Source organism: Glycine soja, chromosome 8 (genome assembly GCF_004193775.1).
Source record: "Glycine soja cultivar W05 chromosome 8, ASM419377v2, whole genome shotgun sequence".
Lineage (NCBI taxonomy): Eukaryota > Viridiplantae > Streptophyta > Magnoliopsida > Fabales > Fabaceae > Glycine > Glycine soja.
The window spans coordinates 43,110,363-43,125,138 of record NC_041009.1 but is presented as its reverse complement, the minus strand read 5'-3'; the positions used below and the strand labels follow the sequence as shown (position 1 = coordinate 43,125,138).

Below are 14,776 nucleotides of genomic sequence, written 5' to 3'. Positions count from 1 at the left end.
AGATTCGATCAAAAAGTGGTGTTGAAAACCGGTTTAAACTAATATATATAATCTCTTAATATTTAAAATTAATCTAAAACATTTTTAAGATAGACAAAAACATATATTTAATACAGATTCCAAATAGTTATAAATTATTTTATCACGAATTATTATTATTTCTTATAAAATATAAAATTTAGTCATTTATAGTTATATCAATTTATAATTTTTTATGTCTTTGATTTCTTATAATTTTATATTATATTATATTAATTTTTCATTAATTTTTTTATTCTAATACAAACTTGTCATTGCTAATGAAATATTGCTGTATTTTATTAAAATTTAAACCTAAGCATTATGATATATTTAATTTGAACATTTATGAGTACTTTAAATGTTAGGAACCAATCAACTAATTAAAATTTATTTTATTTTAGTTTTTACTATTATAAAATTGTGATATTATATTTATTTAATATTATTTTTAACGTAAAATAAATAAAAATAATCATATTCATATATAATTTTATTTTTATTATTATTTTATTAATACTGATTTGATGACAATTCAACTCAAGTTAAACTATTACAAAAACGACATGACTCAATTGTTTGAGTAGTAAGCCTAACATTGTAAATTCATGATAATTGAGTTAATTCTTTAAATTAAAAAATTACAATTAAATCATTAAATCTAGCTTAAACCATTAATTTGACCACCTCAATAATTAATTTGATTTTTAAAACATTTATTTGTACAACAAATATTTTTGTCAACTAAATATCTAAGGGTTATAATAAAATAAGTAACCAATCCTAATAATTAAATATAAAAAAATAAATCATTAAGATGAGAAATAACTCTAAAAATAAGTGAATCTCTCCTTATATAGAAAAACACATAATTAATAAGCTGTCATACTTTGCCAACAGCAAATTATAATGTCTAAATTAATATCATGGGGTATACACTGTTTATAAAGCTTGGCTTGTCTTGCAGAATCGACAACGTTCATACAAATAAGATTTAGCTCCCTATAAAAAAAAAGATTTATTTCCTTATATGTTTATAATTCATAAAAAAGAATATTGACCACTTTGTCTTATATCTCATTTTCACATCTTTTTATATATATCCTTTTCTTTTATATTATCATATTTATCATTTTCTATCTCAACTTTTTCTTCCTCTTATCAGTTCTCTTCTTCCACCCATAAAGATAAGGTAAACTGAACGTTTATATTTTTCCATGAATAAATGGTTCAAAAGGTACATCGTAAATTCTGTAAAAAATATAAGGGTACTACATCATAAACACATTACAGCTACTCTGGTATTGCAATATGACAGATAGCAATAAGTAGCATTAATATGCTTATTAATGATTCAAAATGAAAATATTAAATAAATATAATATTCTAATTGCCTAAGGTTATTTTTCATTAAATACTTTTATATTTTATCTAATTTCCTAATTGTAAAATACTCGTTGAAGAATTTTCCTAATATTATAAAATGTATAATATATAGTTTACATTAATTTTGAATTAAAATATTTTAAAGTTCAATAAAATAAAATAAATAAATTTACTGCTTTCAATAAATATAAAACGAGTTTAAAAATATTTACAATTTTCATAAGAAAAATTTAATATAAGTAAAGACGGATTAAAAAAGTTGAGAGTGGGCTCCCACCCTTTACATTTATTAATTAATTTCTTATTAAAAGATATATATGTAGTAGAGTAGTAATAATTACAATTTATAATATATTTATGCACACTAACATGCGCTTCTTTATTAACCAAAGATCTATGTATACAAAAATTATTATAAAATGAAGTCCTTTTTTTACATTAAATTTATTAATGATTAATTTTAAAAGTCTAACTTATAATTTTTAACGAAATCTTTCTTTTTAATTATATTTTTTGAACTTAAGATCATCCTTAAAATTTAAATCTAATTTCATTTGGACCAACATCATGTTAATTATAAAGAATGTCTTCTTTTTAGTATTTGATAAGATGATTTTTTTATTAATTAATCATGAAATATTATTATAAAACAAAATATAATTATACATGTTAAACTTAATTTGTTTACCTGTGGGTCTTTACTTGTATGTTTTCTCGGTAGAGTGAGGTCAATTTTCCAAGAAAAAAGTTGTCAATAATTAAGCCTCTCTCAGAGGCAGGCACTGACATTTTAACACATCTTATGTACTAGTACAACATCAGGAGAGAAAAAAAAAATAAAAAAATTCACGTGCTTCTTGAAAATTATTTCTTACTTGGAGCACTTTTGATATGCCAGTGACATAGGGGTTTGATCATTAATTACGGATAGGCAGATAAAACTTAGTGCATCTGCTGCATGCATTGCTTCAGATGATATAAATATGCCAGACTGGTAAAAAGAAAATGTCAGTGGCGTGGTACAATGCTAAAAATGTTTCTTTTATATATAAAAAAGCAATAAAAAAAGAAAGCATGTGTCTTTAACCAATGCTACAATCTGCCTCACCAATTTTAATTTACCTCAATCAGATTTACTGATGAAATAATGAGAAAGATACAAAAAAGAAAATAAAAAAAAGGTAAAAGATGTGATAGATTATGTATGAGAAAAAAGAGAGTTATATATATATATAAAAAAAATACTGCAGAATGAAAAAAATGTTAATTATAACATCTCTCCTATCTTCCCGCATGCAACTAAAAAGTGTATTTTTTTTTCTCTTTATGCTTTCGTTATATCTCACTATTGCAATGTTCGTCTGTTTTGATAAAAAAATAAGCAATGAAGAAATATAATAAATAAAAAAGAGATAAAATTAGAAGACTTTTTTGCGAAGATATAAAGAGGAAATAATTATTTTTTGTAAAATTAAAAATTTCTCTTCATTATAATCATGACTTTTTGCATGGAAAACAAAGGAGAGAGTGCTGATAAAATGTAATCACCATTTTAGACTAAGTTAGATATAAAATAAATTTATTATATAGGTAGAAAAAGGTTTTATAGGTAATTAATGATGTAAATAATACACTTTATTATTATATTTTTTCTTTTTTCTTATCCTCTAAACCATATAACTGTATGCATGTGACTTGACTTGAAAAGTTAAAAGAAAATACTTCTTTTATTAAATGAAAAATTAGATTACACGTACAAAAAGAGAAACTATTTTTATATAATTATGAATTCTTAAAAAAATTTATAATCATCAAAGATATGGAAAAAGAAAAAGAAAGAGAAATGTAAGACATGATTAGATAAGTGATATAATAAAGAGATCGAAAAAATAATGTCATAAAAATATAAAATTTATTATACCAATAATATTAATTACTCCAAAAAAAGCTATTTGAAATAATCAGAAATCCATGCTGTTTTGCACCTTTCCATTTTAATACTATAAATATATTCTCTGGCCATCTTCCTCTTCCACACCAACAACCATTCATTGCCTTGACACTCTCAGCTTTATATATCCTTTCTTGTTATATTTCAATTGGTATAAACACTATACATTTATACTGATCAAAGAAACTCAAAAAATGGTGTCCTACTTGGTGCCCCTAAGGCTTGCAAATTGGGTCATGAACCAAGTGCTTGTTAAATCATGTTATGGATTTTCTAGGAAACTTAAAAGCCTTGGGTTTCATTGGGGTGATCTTTCATCCAAACCCTTGCATCAACCCTCCCCTTTCCCTAATATTACCAAGTGCGATTTGGAGGGTAGAGGGTCACAAACCCTAGCTTGTGACTTTCACAAAGTCCTCTTAAGGACTCACTCCTTCTTTCCCTATTTCATGCTTGTTGCATTTGAAGGAGGAAGCATTTTTAGGGCATTCCTCTTGCTTTGTTCATGCCCTATATTGTGGATCTTAAACTATGAAATGAAGCTTAGGGTCATGATCTTCATTTCCTTTTGTGGTCTCAGAATGAAGGACATGGACAACACTTCAAGGGCAGTTTTGCCAAAGTTCTACTTGGAGAACCTCAACCTGGAGGCCTATGAGGTAGTGGCTTCAGTAGGGTCCAGAGTTTTCTTCACCACTATGCCTAGAGTGATGGTAGAAGGGTTTCTGAAGGAGTATTTGAATGCTGATGCTGTTATAGCCACAGAGTTGCACACTGCTGGCTGTTACTTCACGGGTTTTCTCTCTAAGTCTGGTTTGCTTGTGAAGCATAGTGCCCTCATGGATTATTTTGGAGACACAAAACCTGACCTTGGGATCGGTAACGCAAGTCTTCAAGATCAACTTTTTGTTTCTCTTTGCAAGGTATCTCTAAAGCTAGCTAGCTACTTCTTGAGGCTATAGTATGTTAATATAATGTTAGTATTTTGTTATAATTAACTATCTTTTTAGCTTCCATATACTGAACTAGCTAGAGAAAGAATATAGAAAAAAAAATTAAGAAATGCTTGTTTCACATATGTTTTTTTCCTTCCTAATATTCTCTTGACGCTTGTAAAATGTCAAATTGCTTCAAACCAGTGGAGAAGAGAGAGCAAAGATTGGCACTTTTAAAATATATATAAAGGCGAGGGTAAAAAAAAATAATGTGAAATCATGAGGGTATACAAGAATGACAAATGTTTTGTGAACACAAAGAGACAATAGTTTTTTGTTTTTTTTACAGAACAAAGAGACAATAGCTGTTTGCTTTATATAATTTTAAGTTTTATTTTTAAGATATGTGTATACGAAGCACAAAACAAATGTATATGATGTTAAATACAATGTTAATTAATTTTCTTAAAGTTCAGTTAATATGGAACTTTATATATGCATGTCATGACACCAAAACTTGAAGTATGTAATTATTTGACCAAAAAGAAAATTAAAATCATTTGAATATAGATACCTTTTATTTTAAACACTTTAATTATTAATATCTCCTATTTACTTTTATCTTTTTTTTTCTATCACATCTGAAATCTTAATATAATTATATTTTTTTCTCTCACTAAATATATAATAGCATTGTAGGTGTTCATTTATCTTTTTTCAAACCAAAATTATTACGAAGCAAACCTTACAATAAAACCTATGTTAGTCCACAGGTGTACGTTATGGTTTCACCTTCTGTCATATTTACTTTAGTTGATACAACATAATATACATTTAATTACATTTAGATTGCAATGCACCACCGGACACCTTTAATTCAATTTATGTATTTTTGTTTTATCTTATTCTTTTGGTAATTATACATGAACACCCATATATATTATATATTTATTTGACAACTTTATTTTTTCTATCTTTCTCTTCTTATTGAATCATATCATATAATTTATTATACTTCTTTTCTCTCTCTTAAGTGTCAATTAACATAGAAATATCTATACAACTTTATCCTAGCTATTCCAACTACGCACACATTATTGACACAGGAGGCGTATGTGGTGATCACTGAAGAGGGAAAAGTGATGCCAAGAAACAAATATCCAAAGCCCTTAATATTTCATGATGGAAGGCTAGCATTTTTGCCTACTCCTTCAGCAACCCTCTTCATGTTCACGTGGCTTCCACTTGGATTTCTGATGGCCATTTACAGAATTTTTCTTGGGGTTTTCCTTTGTTGCAAATTTACATTGGCATTAGGAATATGGAGTGGCCTAATTCTGAATTTCAATGACAAGAACCAACAAAGATCTGAGTCAAACAAAGGGGTGCTCTATGTGTGTAGCCACAGGACTCTCATGGATCCAATTTTTCTTAGCATAATGTTGGGGAGGCGTTTGACTGCTGTCACATACAGCTTAAGCAAGGTTTCTGAGTTGATAGCTCCAATTAGGACAATGAGACTCACAAGGGATAGAAAACAAGATGGGGAAACTATGAAAAGGTTACTTTGTGAAGGGGATTTGGTGGTGTTCCCTGAAGGAACAACTTGTAGGGAGCCATATTTACTAAGGTTCAGTTCCTTGTTTGCAGAACTTGCTGATGAGATTGTGCCTGTGGCTATGAATGCTCATGTGACCATGTTTTATGGGACCACAGCCAGTGGACTAAAGGTCTTGGACCCTATTTTCTTCTTCATGAACCCTTGGCCAAGATATGACATTCAAGTCCTTGAAAAGGTTCCTAGAGAACTCACATGTGCTGGTGGAAGGTCTAGTCATGAAGTGGCAAATTACATTCAGAGAGAGTTGGCTGATGCTTTAGGGTTTGAGTGCACCAACCTTAAAAGGAGGGATAAATACATGATGCTGGCTGGGAATGAAGGGGTTGTTCAAGAAAAGAAGGGGAGAAGATTCTGCTAATTATGGATGAAGTTTGTCCTTCATTTGTTTGGATTTTCATGGGGTTTTTAATTTGGAAAATTGTTCCATGTAACATCTCTTTTTATATATTTTTAATTTCTTTTTCTGTAAAATGTCAAGTCACTTCATGTGTAGAGAGAGAAGAGGGTCAAAGATTTTCAATGTGAATTGTGAAGTTTGTTTCTTCATTGGGTTTTAATTTGGAGAAATAGTGTTCGTTTAACATCTTTATATATATATAATATGTCAAATCACTTTATATATAAAGAAAAGATACAATATTTCAATACTTTGAAAAAATAATGGTAAGAAAAAAGTGGTGAAAAAATTTAGTCAAATATTTCTTTTGGTTATTTATGTTTTTAGTGTTTTATTCTTTTGGTATATTAAATTTTAAAAAATTCATTTTGGTTTTTATGTTATTTTGATTCTTTTTGAATAAAACGTTAAATATATTATCAGAAAAGTGTATCATGTTAATTAATGTTGATTGGAATAATAATATAATATGTTAATTGAAACAACATCTTTTAAATAATTTTATTTTGATTTTTTATATTTTTAAATAGTTTCATTTGAGTATTTTAAGTTTTTTTTTTTTTAAAAATGATTTTGTTTTGAAATGATACATTTTAATCCTAACAGTTATATATGATATCAAAATCTAGTAAATGTAATGAGAGATATTCTACGAACATTATTTCTAGTTAGATATGTTGGATTGTAATGTATTTACTCTTTATAATTTATTTTTAACATTACTAATTGACTTATTTGTAGGTGTGCATGTAAAAATTATTTTAAAGTTAATCATGTGCATACCTAAACATAAGAAAGTGAATTAATTATAATAAAAAATTAAAATATTAAATACATTACAACATCCAACACAAAAATAAAATTAATAAACTAGTCTCAATCTACAATCTCTCTTTCTCTCTCTCTTTTTTTTTTTTTTTTTATCTTAGATAAGACATTACCTTCCCAAGTAAGATATGACTTTGATAGTCCTCCACAACATTTGCTTTGAGAAGTGTTTCTTGAAGTTATTATATACAAGTGTCAAAGACAAAACCTTTGTGACAATTTTGATAGAATGTACATGTCCTCAATTATATTTATTAGACCATCATATATGTATTGAAAGGATCAAAATGTATCATTTTGTAAACTTAATGGACCAAGAACTCAACATGGTCCTGGAAGAAACGAATTAATATATAGCTCTTTGTGTTTGGTTTTTTTTATTTCTCTTGATTCAAATTTGATTTTGTTTTATTTTTTTATTTTTTTACAGAATCTATAAATATCGTTTGAACAATTTGTTTGTGAAAATTATGTTATTTATTTTTATTTACTTTTTAAAAGACTTAAAAAAATTTAAAATTATAATTCACTCTGGTCTCTTCTTGTGATATTTGTGTTCAATACTAGAAACAACATAAAAAAACTAATTCACATCTTATATCTTGAATCACCATGAGGCCGAAATTTAGATTAGCACAAAGGGCCACAATCTTTCTTCCATTAATCATCTTAATTACATATATCCTCAACTCATTCTTCGTGCAACTTAGGTAAAATACATAACAATTAAGGTAAGGTAAAATTTCATCAAACCCAAATCTCTGGTGTCGTTTTTCGCCTCACACCACTGCCGGAGGAAATTTTTGGTGGCGCCACTAAATCAACCTATGGGTTATATTATGTACAGTATGTCACTTCTTTCAGAAAATGATAAAGAATTGTCTCATTCAAAAGATAAATTATTCATAAATCTTAAGGAGATATAGTAATATTTACAAAGAACTCGTTACTAAAAATATACTAAAAGGAATTGAAAGTTTCTTTACTTGTTACTATAAAAAAACATTTTATAAAAGAAAAAAACTTGTATTTGTTTAGTACCGAAAAAATATAGTATTTGTTTTATTTTATGGCGTAAGAAACTTCAATTCCACACTGCATATGATTTCATATCCAATTCGTTTACTTATATAATTGCACATGCATGCATATCAATTCCATGTGGATTATCATTGACACAGATTCATGTGGATCAACATGGTGGCTGGGCAACCCATAACCCACGATATTACATGTTGAATGTCAATTTCAATAATAAGTATAAACAACAAATTGGAAAACAAAAATACTTGCAAAATAATAATACCACTGGCAAGCTTCATATCACATGGAGATGGAGCCAACCCAAGAAGCATTATTATTACCATACAAACGACCACAAAGCTCCATAACTGGCATCCCCAACACCTCATCCACCACACGATCATGCCACGTGTCCCTCGTAGCTTCATTCAACCGTTGGATGAAGCCCTTCTTGTATTTCTCACAATATATAATGCAACAAACGTGCCACATGGGTAGGGTCCGTATCCTCCCACCACCACCACCACCACCCACCACCACCACCCTCCCCATGCCACATTCCTTCATCTTGCCACCTCCGGCCACCATCTCGCGGCGGAACCCGGTCGCCTCCACCACATACTCTGCCATCCCATATCCAAACCCTAGCCATGCCACGTAGGATTGCACCCACTATAGCCATTTTATCGTACCTTTTATCTTCTAGTAACGTAGGACTAATCTCAATGACATAACTAAAACTTTTTCCTCCACCTCGTTGGAGGCTTTTTCCGGCAGCGGCATAGACAACAACGATATCGGTGGCATTGAGATTCCAGCAAGGTAGCCGGAGTGTGACACTATCTATGTTAAGGAAGGGAGAGATGCATATATCTTAATAATTTAAAAGTTTTTTATGTTATCAATCAATTATAAAAAATTATTTTTTTGTGATACAAAAATATATTTAAATTAATTTTAATTAGTTTTTAGTATAAAATATTTATATTGTTGATAAATGAAATTTAAAATTAAAATCGTTTTTTATTTCATTTTTTTATCATTTTTTTCCTCTGTTCTTTGTATCTATCTTCGATTTATTTTATATCCGACTTATAGTATAAAAAAATCTAAACAGTTTAGTTAATTTTGCTCAATATTTATGTTTAGGCATGTACGTGCTATATGTCGATGATGCTTGAAGTCTTAGGCTATAAGGACAAGGAGTAACTTATGAAAAAGGTTCGACTTGAATAATAATGAAATGAAACATCAACCTCGTTGGCCATGCATGGCAAGCTATTATAAATTTACAATGTAGTAACTTAAGAAAAAGATGCAGACTTGTTGAGACTAAAAAAAAACCACAGTTCTACGTCCAGGGACAGTTTCACTATTAAATTTTATAAAATAAAAAATATCACATATGCTAACAAAAAGATCACATATTTTACGAAAAATATGTAACATATGACACTCTCATTTAAAGAAATTTTTTTTATCTTAAAATTTATTTTAAGCCTTTCTCATTTTTGAACCGATCTTGATAATGGTGTAGTATTTTGCAAGTGAAGATAGCTAGTATATGTTTTTTGAACAGGAAAAAAAAAGATAGCTAACATATTATTTTGGACGCAAATAGTAATTTTCCTAACACGACAAATACATATATCTTGCCATCAATTTTTTACCAGAATGATGCTAACTCAACCGTGACTCAAGTGATAGATTATTTACCTCAAAATGTACATGCAATCTCAATCCTTCAAAAAGACCGTGACCATAGCAACCCATCTTCTATTCTTAAATTCCCACCCCTATTGTCAACAATAACAATGGCAGCTGATGACAAATAACGGGTTTCGGTACACGTGCATTCTCATGATGCTTTTAAGTTTTAATAATCATATGGCCCTCTAAGTAAGAACTTCAATCGCATGGCCAACAACCACTATTTCACAACATGGTCCAATACACTTGAGCCTAAAAATAGTGTGCAGTCAAATGCTTTCTTAAAACTTCAAATAAATCAGCGAACTTAAGTTTCATAAGTAAGACACATTTTCTTAGTGCAACTAACATAACTTCTTTTACATCCAACAAGTATAATGAAAAGATCAAATTATCCTTCAAGTTAAAAATCAAATATATCATTCCTCCCTACACTAATTACCCTCGCCATTAATCCCTCCTTCCCTTCTTTGCTGTGCTGCGACACCATGCAGACACCATTAACACCTCCTTTCCCTCTTTGTTGTGCCGTAAGTTTGTCAAAACCAATTTGTATTTTTTCATTCCATCATATATTCTTCTTCTCATTATTTCTTTCCATATATCTTTCTTTTTTACTGCTTAAATCATATGGATTGACAATCCATATGGTACAAGAGGTAATTTGTATGGATTATATATTTTTTTTTTCATTTTAAAAATTTTTATATTTAATAAATCATTTATTTAATAAATTTTTTTATTTAAAATTTAATGTTTAAATTTTTTATTATTTATTTATTTTGTAAATAACTATTGTTGTTAATTTTATTTAATTATTTAATTTGATACATTATTTTTTTATTTTAATTTAATAAATAAATAATTTATTTAATAAATTTTTTTATTTAAAAATCAATGTATAAATTGTTTTGTTATTTAATTATTTTATAAATAACTATTTTAATAATTTTATATATTTAAAATAGTTAAATAAAAAAATTGAAAATTTTTATAATGTTTATATTTTAAAATTTAGTTAAACAAAAATATGTAATATTGTATAAGAAATTTTTTTTATTAATATATTTGTATAAATATTAAATATTTAATAGTATTAATATTTACATAAATATTATTTCAAAGTTAAAAAAATATAAAATTAATATCTTCATTCATTTATAAATATTTAAAAGTATTAAAATAGTTATTTATAAAATAATAAAGTAGTCATTTATTAGAAATAAATAATTGTATTTTGATTTTGATAATATATTTTAGTTTGCTAGAATTAGTAATTTCAACTATAAAAATTTATTTTAATTAAATATTTATTTATGAATAAATTAAATTGTAATTTATAAAATATTTAAAATAAAGATGATGTATTTTAGTTTGCTAGATTAATCATTTAATGTTAATTTAATTTTTTTATTACATTTTTAAAAGATACTACATTTAATAATACAATATGGTTTTAGAAGATTTTTTTAGTTAATTTGTTAGTTAGTTTTTGAGTAATAAAATGAAAAAAAATTGTTTTGAAATATGAAAGTTAACTATTATTTTAAGAATGACATTACTTGATATTAATGTGTAGATTTGTAGATTATGGTTAGAATCAGATGATTGTGTTGAGTTTTAGATAGAGTTTTAGGAAATCTTAGGTAGACAGGTTGCTGGTGATGAGGAAGAAGTCTCTCTGCGTTGAAGGCCGACAATATCTGCACGTGGACAACGGACAACTGTAGCCATTGTTCAGGATGTTGCCCATGTGAATTATGCTGGAGGTTCATGAGCAACCTCAAGAGCCAGTTCCAGATGATGTAGGTGCTGATACAAAGGGTTTCCAGGAAGGCCCCATGATACATCAATATTGACGTCATATGCTGATCATGTGACAATCAGAGTTTGGGTAGGAGAGATAATTATTTGTTTAATTATATCATATTTGAATAACTATTTATCATTTTATTTGAACTAATTAATTTTAATTATTTACAGGAACGTATTGAGTTGAAGTTGGCCTCTCATGGGAGGAAGGTAGAGAAATTTGGAAGGCCTACACCTGAGATGAAGGCATAGTGATTGTTACAGGATTAAGTTCTCTGATTACATGTTCGTTGGAGATAGATGACATGGGACTTTTATATGCTTTTGTGAAGAGGTGACACAAGGAAACTAGCAGTTTTCATCTAGCGATAGAAGAACTGACTATAACCCTCGATGATGTGGCATCCTTATTATATAAGCCTATTACAAGTGTCTTTCATACCTTCGATGCTATTGATGTAGACAAAGTTGTAGACTTGTTAGTTGAGTTGCTTGAAGTCATTACACAAGAAGCAAAAGATGAGACTGAACAATGTAAAAGGGCATGTGTTTGCTTAGCCTGACTGTGAGATATTTATCATAACAAAGGTGGCACAAGACAGTGGACCCTAGTAGCTTGAGCATATTTATTGCATCTAGTAGGTTGCATACTCTTTGCTAATAAGAGTGTCACAAACATCAGTGTGGTATTCACCATCCACCATTCACCTCATAACCTTGGTTTCACTCGTAGCTTAAAGGGACACTCACATTTTCTATTATCGGTTACTGTTCATACTAAATCTTTCTTGTATGTCCTATATTTTCACTCTTGTTACAACCAATTAAAACATATGAAATCCTTTCGTAAGTTTCATATAGATTGTCAATCTGTATGTTTATTATGGCACAAATCCAACTTGCAGATGAAAAAAACTTACTTTCTTTGTCATTACACTACAACACCCATCACGATGACAACCACGTATTGTGAACGACCACCGTGATAGTTCACCTCAACTAAACCAACCACAAGATAGAAGGAGGAGCTCAACCAAAAGGATATGAGAATGGTGTATGAAGGAAAAAAAAACCCAACAAATGTAGAAGAAGTTAAAAGGGGCAACTTTGAAATTTTCAAAAAATTGTTTGGTGTAGAAGAAATATGTATAGTGTAGGAAGAAAATCCACATAAGTAAGATAGGAAACATGAATTCAATAATGAAATCATAATTTGATCAGAGTGTATGGTAGACCATGATTTAAAGTCTCAGATTTGGAGGCTCAAACAATAAGCTTTCCTCCGTTTCTCTCAAGCCGAAAATTCACGGTTTGGTCCAACAACATATAATGGGCTTCATGAAGTGTATACAAACTTGCTACCTCTAGCCGAAAGCTTGGTGACCCAGAAAAGCAAAATTGTAGCTCTAATTTAAGCTATAGCAAAATTGTAGCTCTAATTTAAGCTATAGCAAAATTCTTTAGACCATTTCCTCCGTTTCAAACTTTATTCAGGTTCATGGTGTACTTTTTTGTTTTTATTTTTATACATCGTGATTATTTAGTTCTCTCTCCATGAATCATTCAATAGAATCATAATTACATGAACTTGCAAACCAAAATAAAGAGACGCTTCATGGTATTCAACTCTTGAAGTCATTGTTCTTCAAGTACTTGAGTCTTCTTGAATGCTGTTGCAATGCCTTTGAATGCTCTTGAAGTAACTTCAATGGGTAAGTAACCTAAAAAAACTTTAGTAATACAATTATAAAGTTTGGTCATAAGGGGTCAATTTTTTTAAAACAATTATTTAAATATCTAATATCTTATAAGTTTAATAAAAATATTTATTATTAATTTTATATGTGAAATTGAGATATGATCTATTACTAGAAGAAAATTAAACAAATATTAATTAAATCAATTTTTTATATAATTTTATTTATTAGTATTTTTTAAATTAATTTTTTTCTCATATATATATATATATATATATATATATATATATATATATATATATATATATATATATATAAAGGGTGTGATATGCTGTTGATGCCAATATGGAACTTAAGGCCTCATCCAGTTATTCAAAGTGGATAGCCGACATGGTGTCTTTCGCAAAGTGTTGACCCCTTTTTAGAATGTTATAAAAAAGCAAATAAATGGGTTTTCCGATTCCTTTGCTAAGACCAAACATGGTTTGGATGAGACCCATGATAATGATTTAAATAACTAAAAAAGACAAGACAAAAGCAATTTCATTTGTTATGACTTGTGAGTTGATAGTCTCATTAAATCACAGTCAACAAAATTGCTCATCTATGCATTTTAAAGGTAATGTTGAGAGTGTATATAAAACTATATATAACTCAAGAAACTTATAGATAGATGAATCATTCAACACATTTTCTTAATTATAGCAATAAACCAAATTGCTTAGGTTTTTTTTATCTTGGATCAATAGATGTACGTAGTTATAATATTTTGAACAATATATTGAATCATATGGCCAACATATACTTATAATATTTATATTAACAAATCAATTTTTCTTAGACAGATTAAAAATTAAACTATTGGGAGCAATTCTAATAAGCAGCAATTTTTTCTTACAAGTATATAACTCAAATTTTTAGTATTGATGGGAATTAGTTTTTGTATAATGTGATTAGACATGAGTAGTGAAAGTGAAAGTTGTTAGCATTAGTTACACGGTGATTTTAGGGAGGAAAGAGCTACAATTTAAAATGTATCACACACAATTATATATGTAACCTTTCATCAGAATGTTTTTCCAGCACCTTCAGTTTTGCTTCTTTCTTTTATCCCTTTCATTTATTTTTAAGACTTTAAATTGAAGAAAATTCCATTCCCTACTACTTTATGGATAAAACTTCAATTTGTTTTGGAAATAAAACGTAGCTAGAAGGTAAAGCAATCAATGAAACAGTTTGTTTATTCACATAAAAGTAGAACGAGAAAGAATAAACAAATATACGGGGATCCGTGATTCCAGCAGTTATATTAGATGGCTAAAAAAAATTAAGCCTTAGTTAATCTTTTACATATTCTCGTTAGAGGAATGCATCTTATATCGGACAGAGCATTAAATT

The 14,776-nt window shown here is 28.4% G+C and overlaps 1 protein-coding gene across 1 annotated transcript; it reads left to right on the top strand.

Moving 5' to 3' along the window:
* The first annotated feature begins 3,466 nt into the window (after positions 1-3,466).
* Positions 3,467-6,457, top strand: LOC114424653 (glycerol-3-phosphate acyltransferase 1-like). Its single transcript, XM_028391515.1, has 2 exons — positions 3,467-4,278; positions 5,397-6,457. The coding sequence occupies exons 1-2, from the start codon at positions 3,550-3,552 to the stop codon at positions 6,267-6,269; spliced, it is 1,602 nt and encodes a 533-aa protein (XP_028247316.1). The 5' UTR covers positions 3,467-3,549; the 3' UTR covers positions 6,270-6,457.
* The last annotated feature ends 8,319 nt before the right edge of the window (positions 6,458-14,776 follow it).

Bases quoted from the DNA above. Each gene is read 5' to 3' on its own strand.
- LOC114424653 (XM_028391515.1), top strand. From the start codon at position 3,550: ATGGTGTCCTACTTGGTGCCCCTAAGGCTTGCAAATTGGGTCATGAAC. The intron at 4,279-5,396 runs GTATCTCTAAAG...TTATTGACACAG, and splicing joins TTTTTGTTTCTCTTTGCAAG to GAGGCGTATGTGGTGATCAC.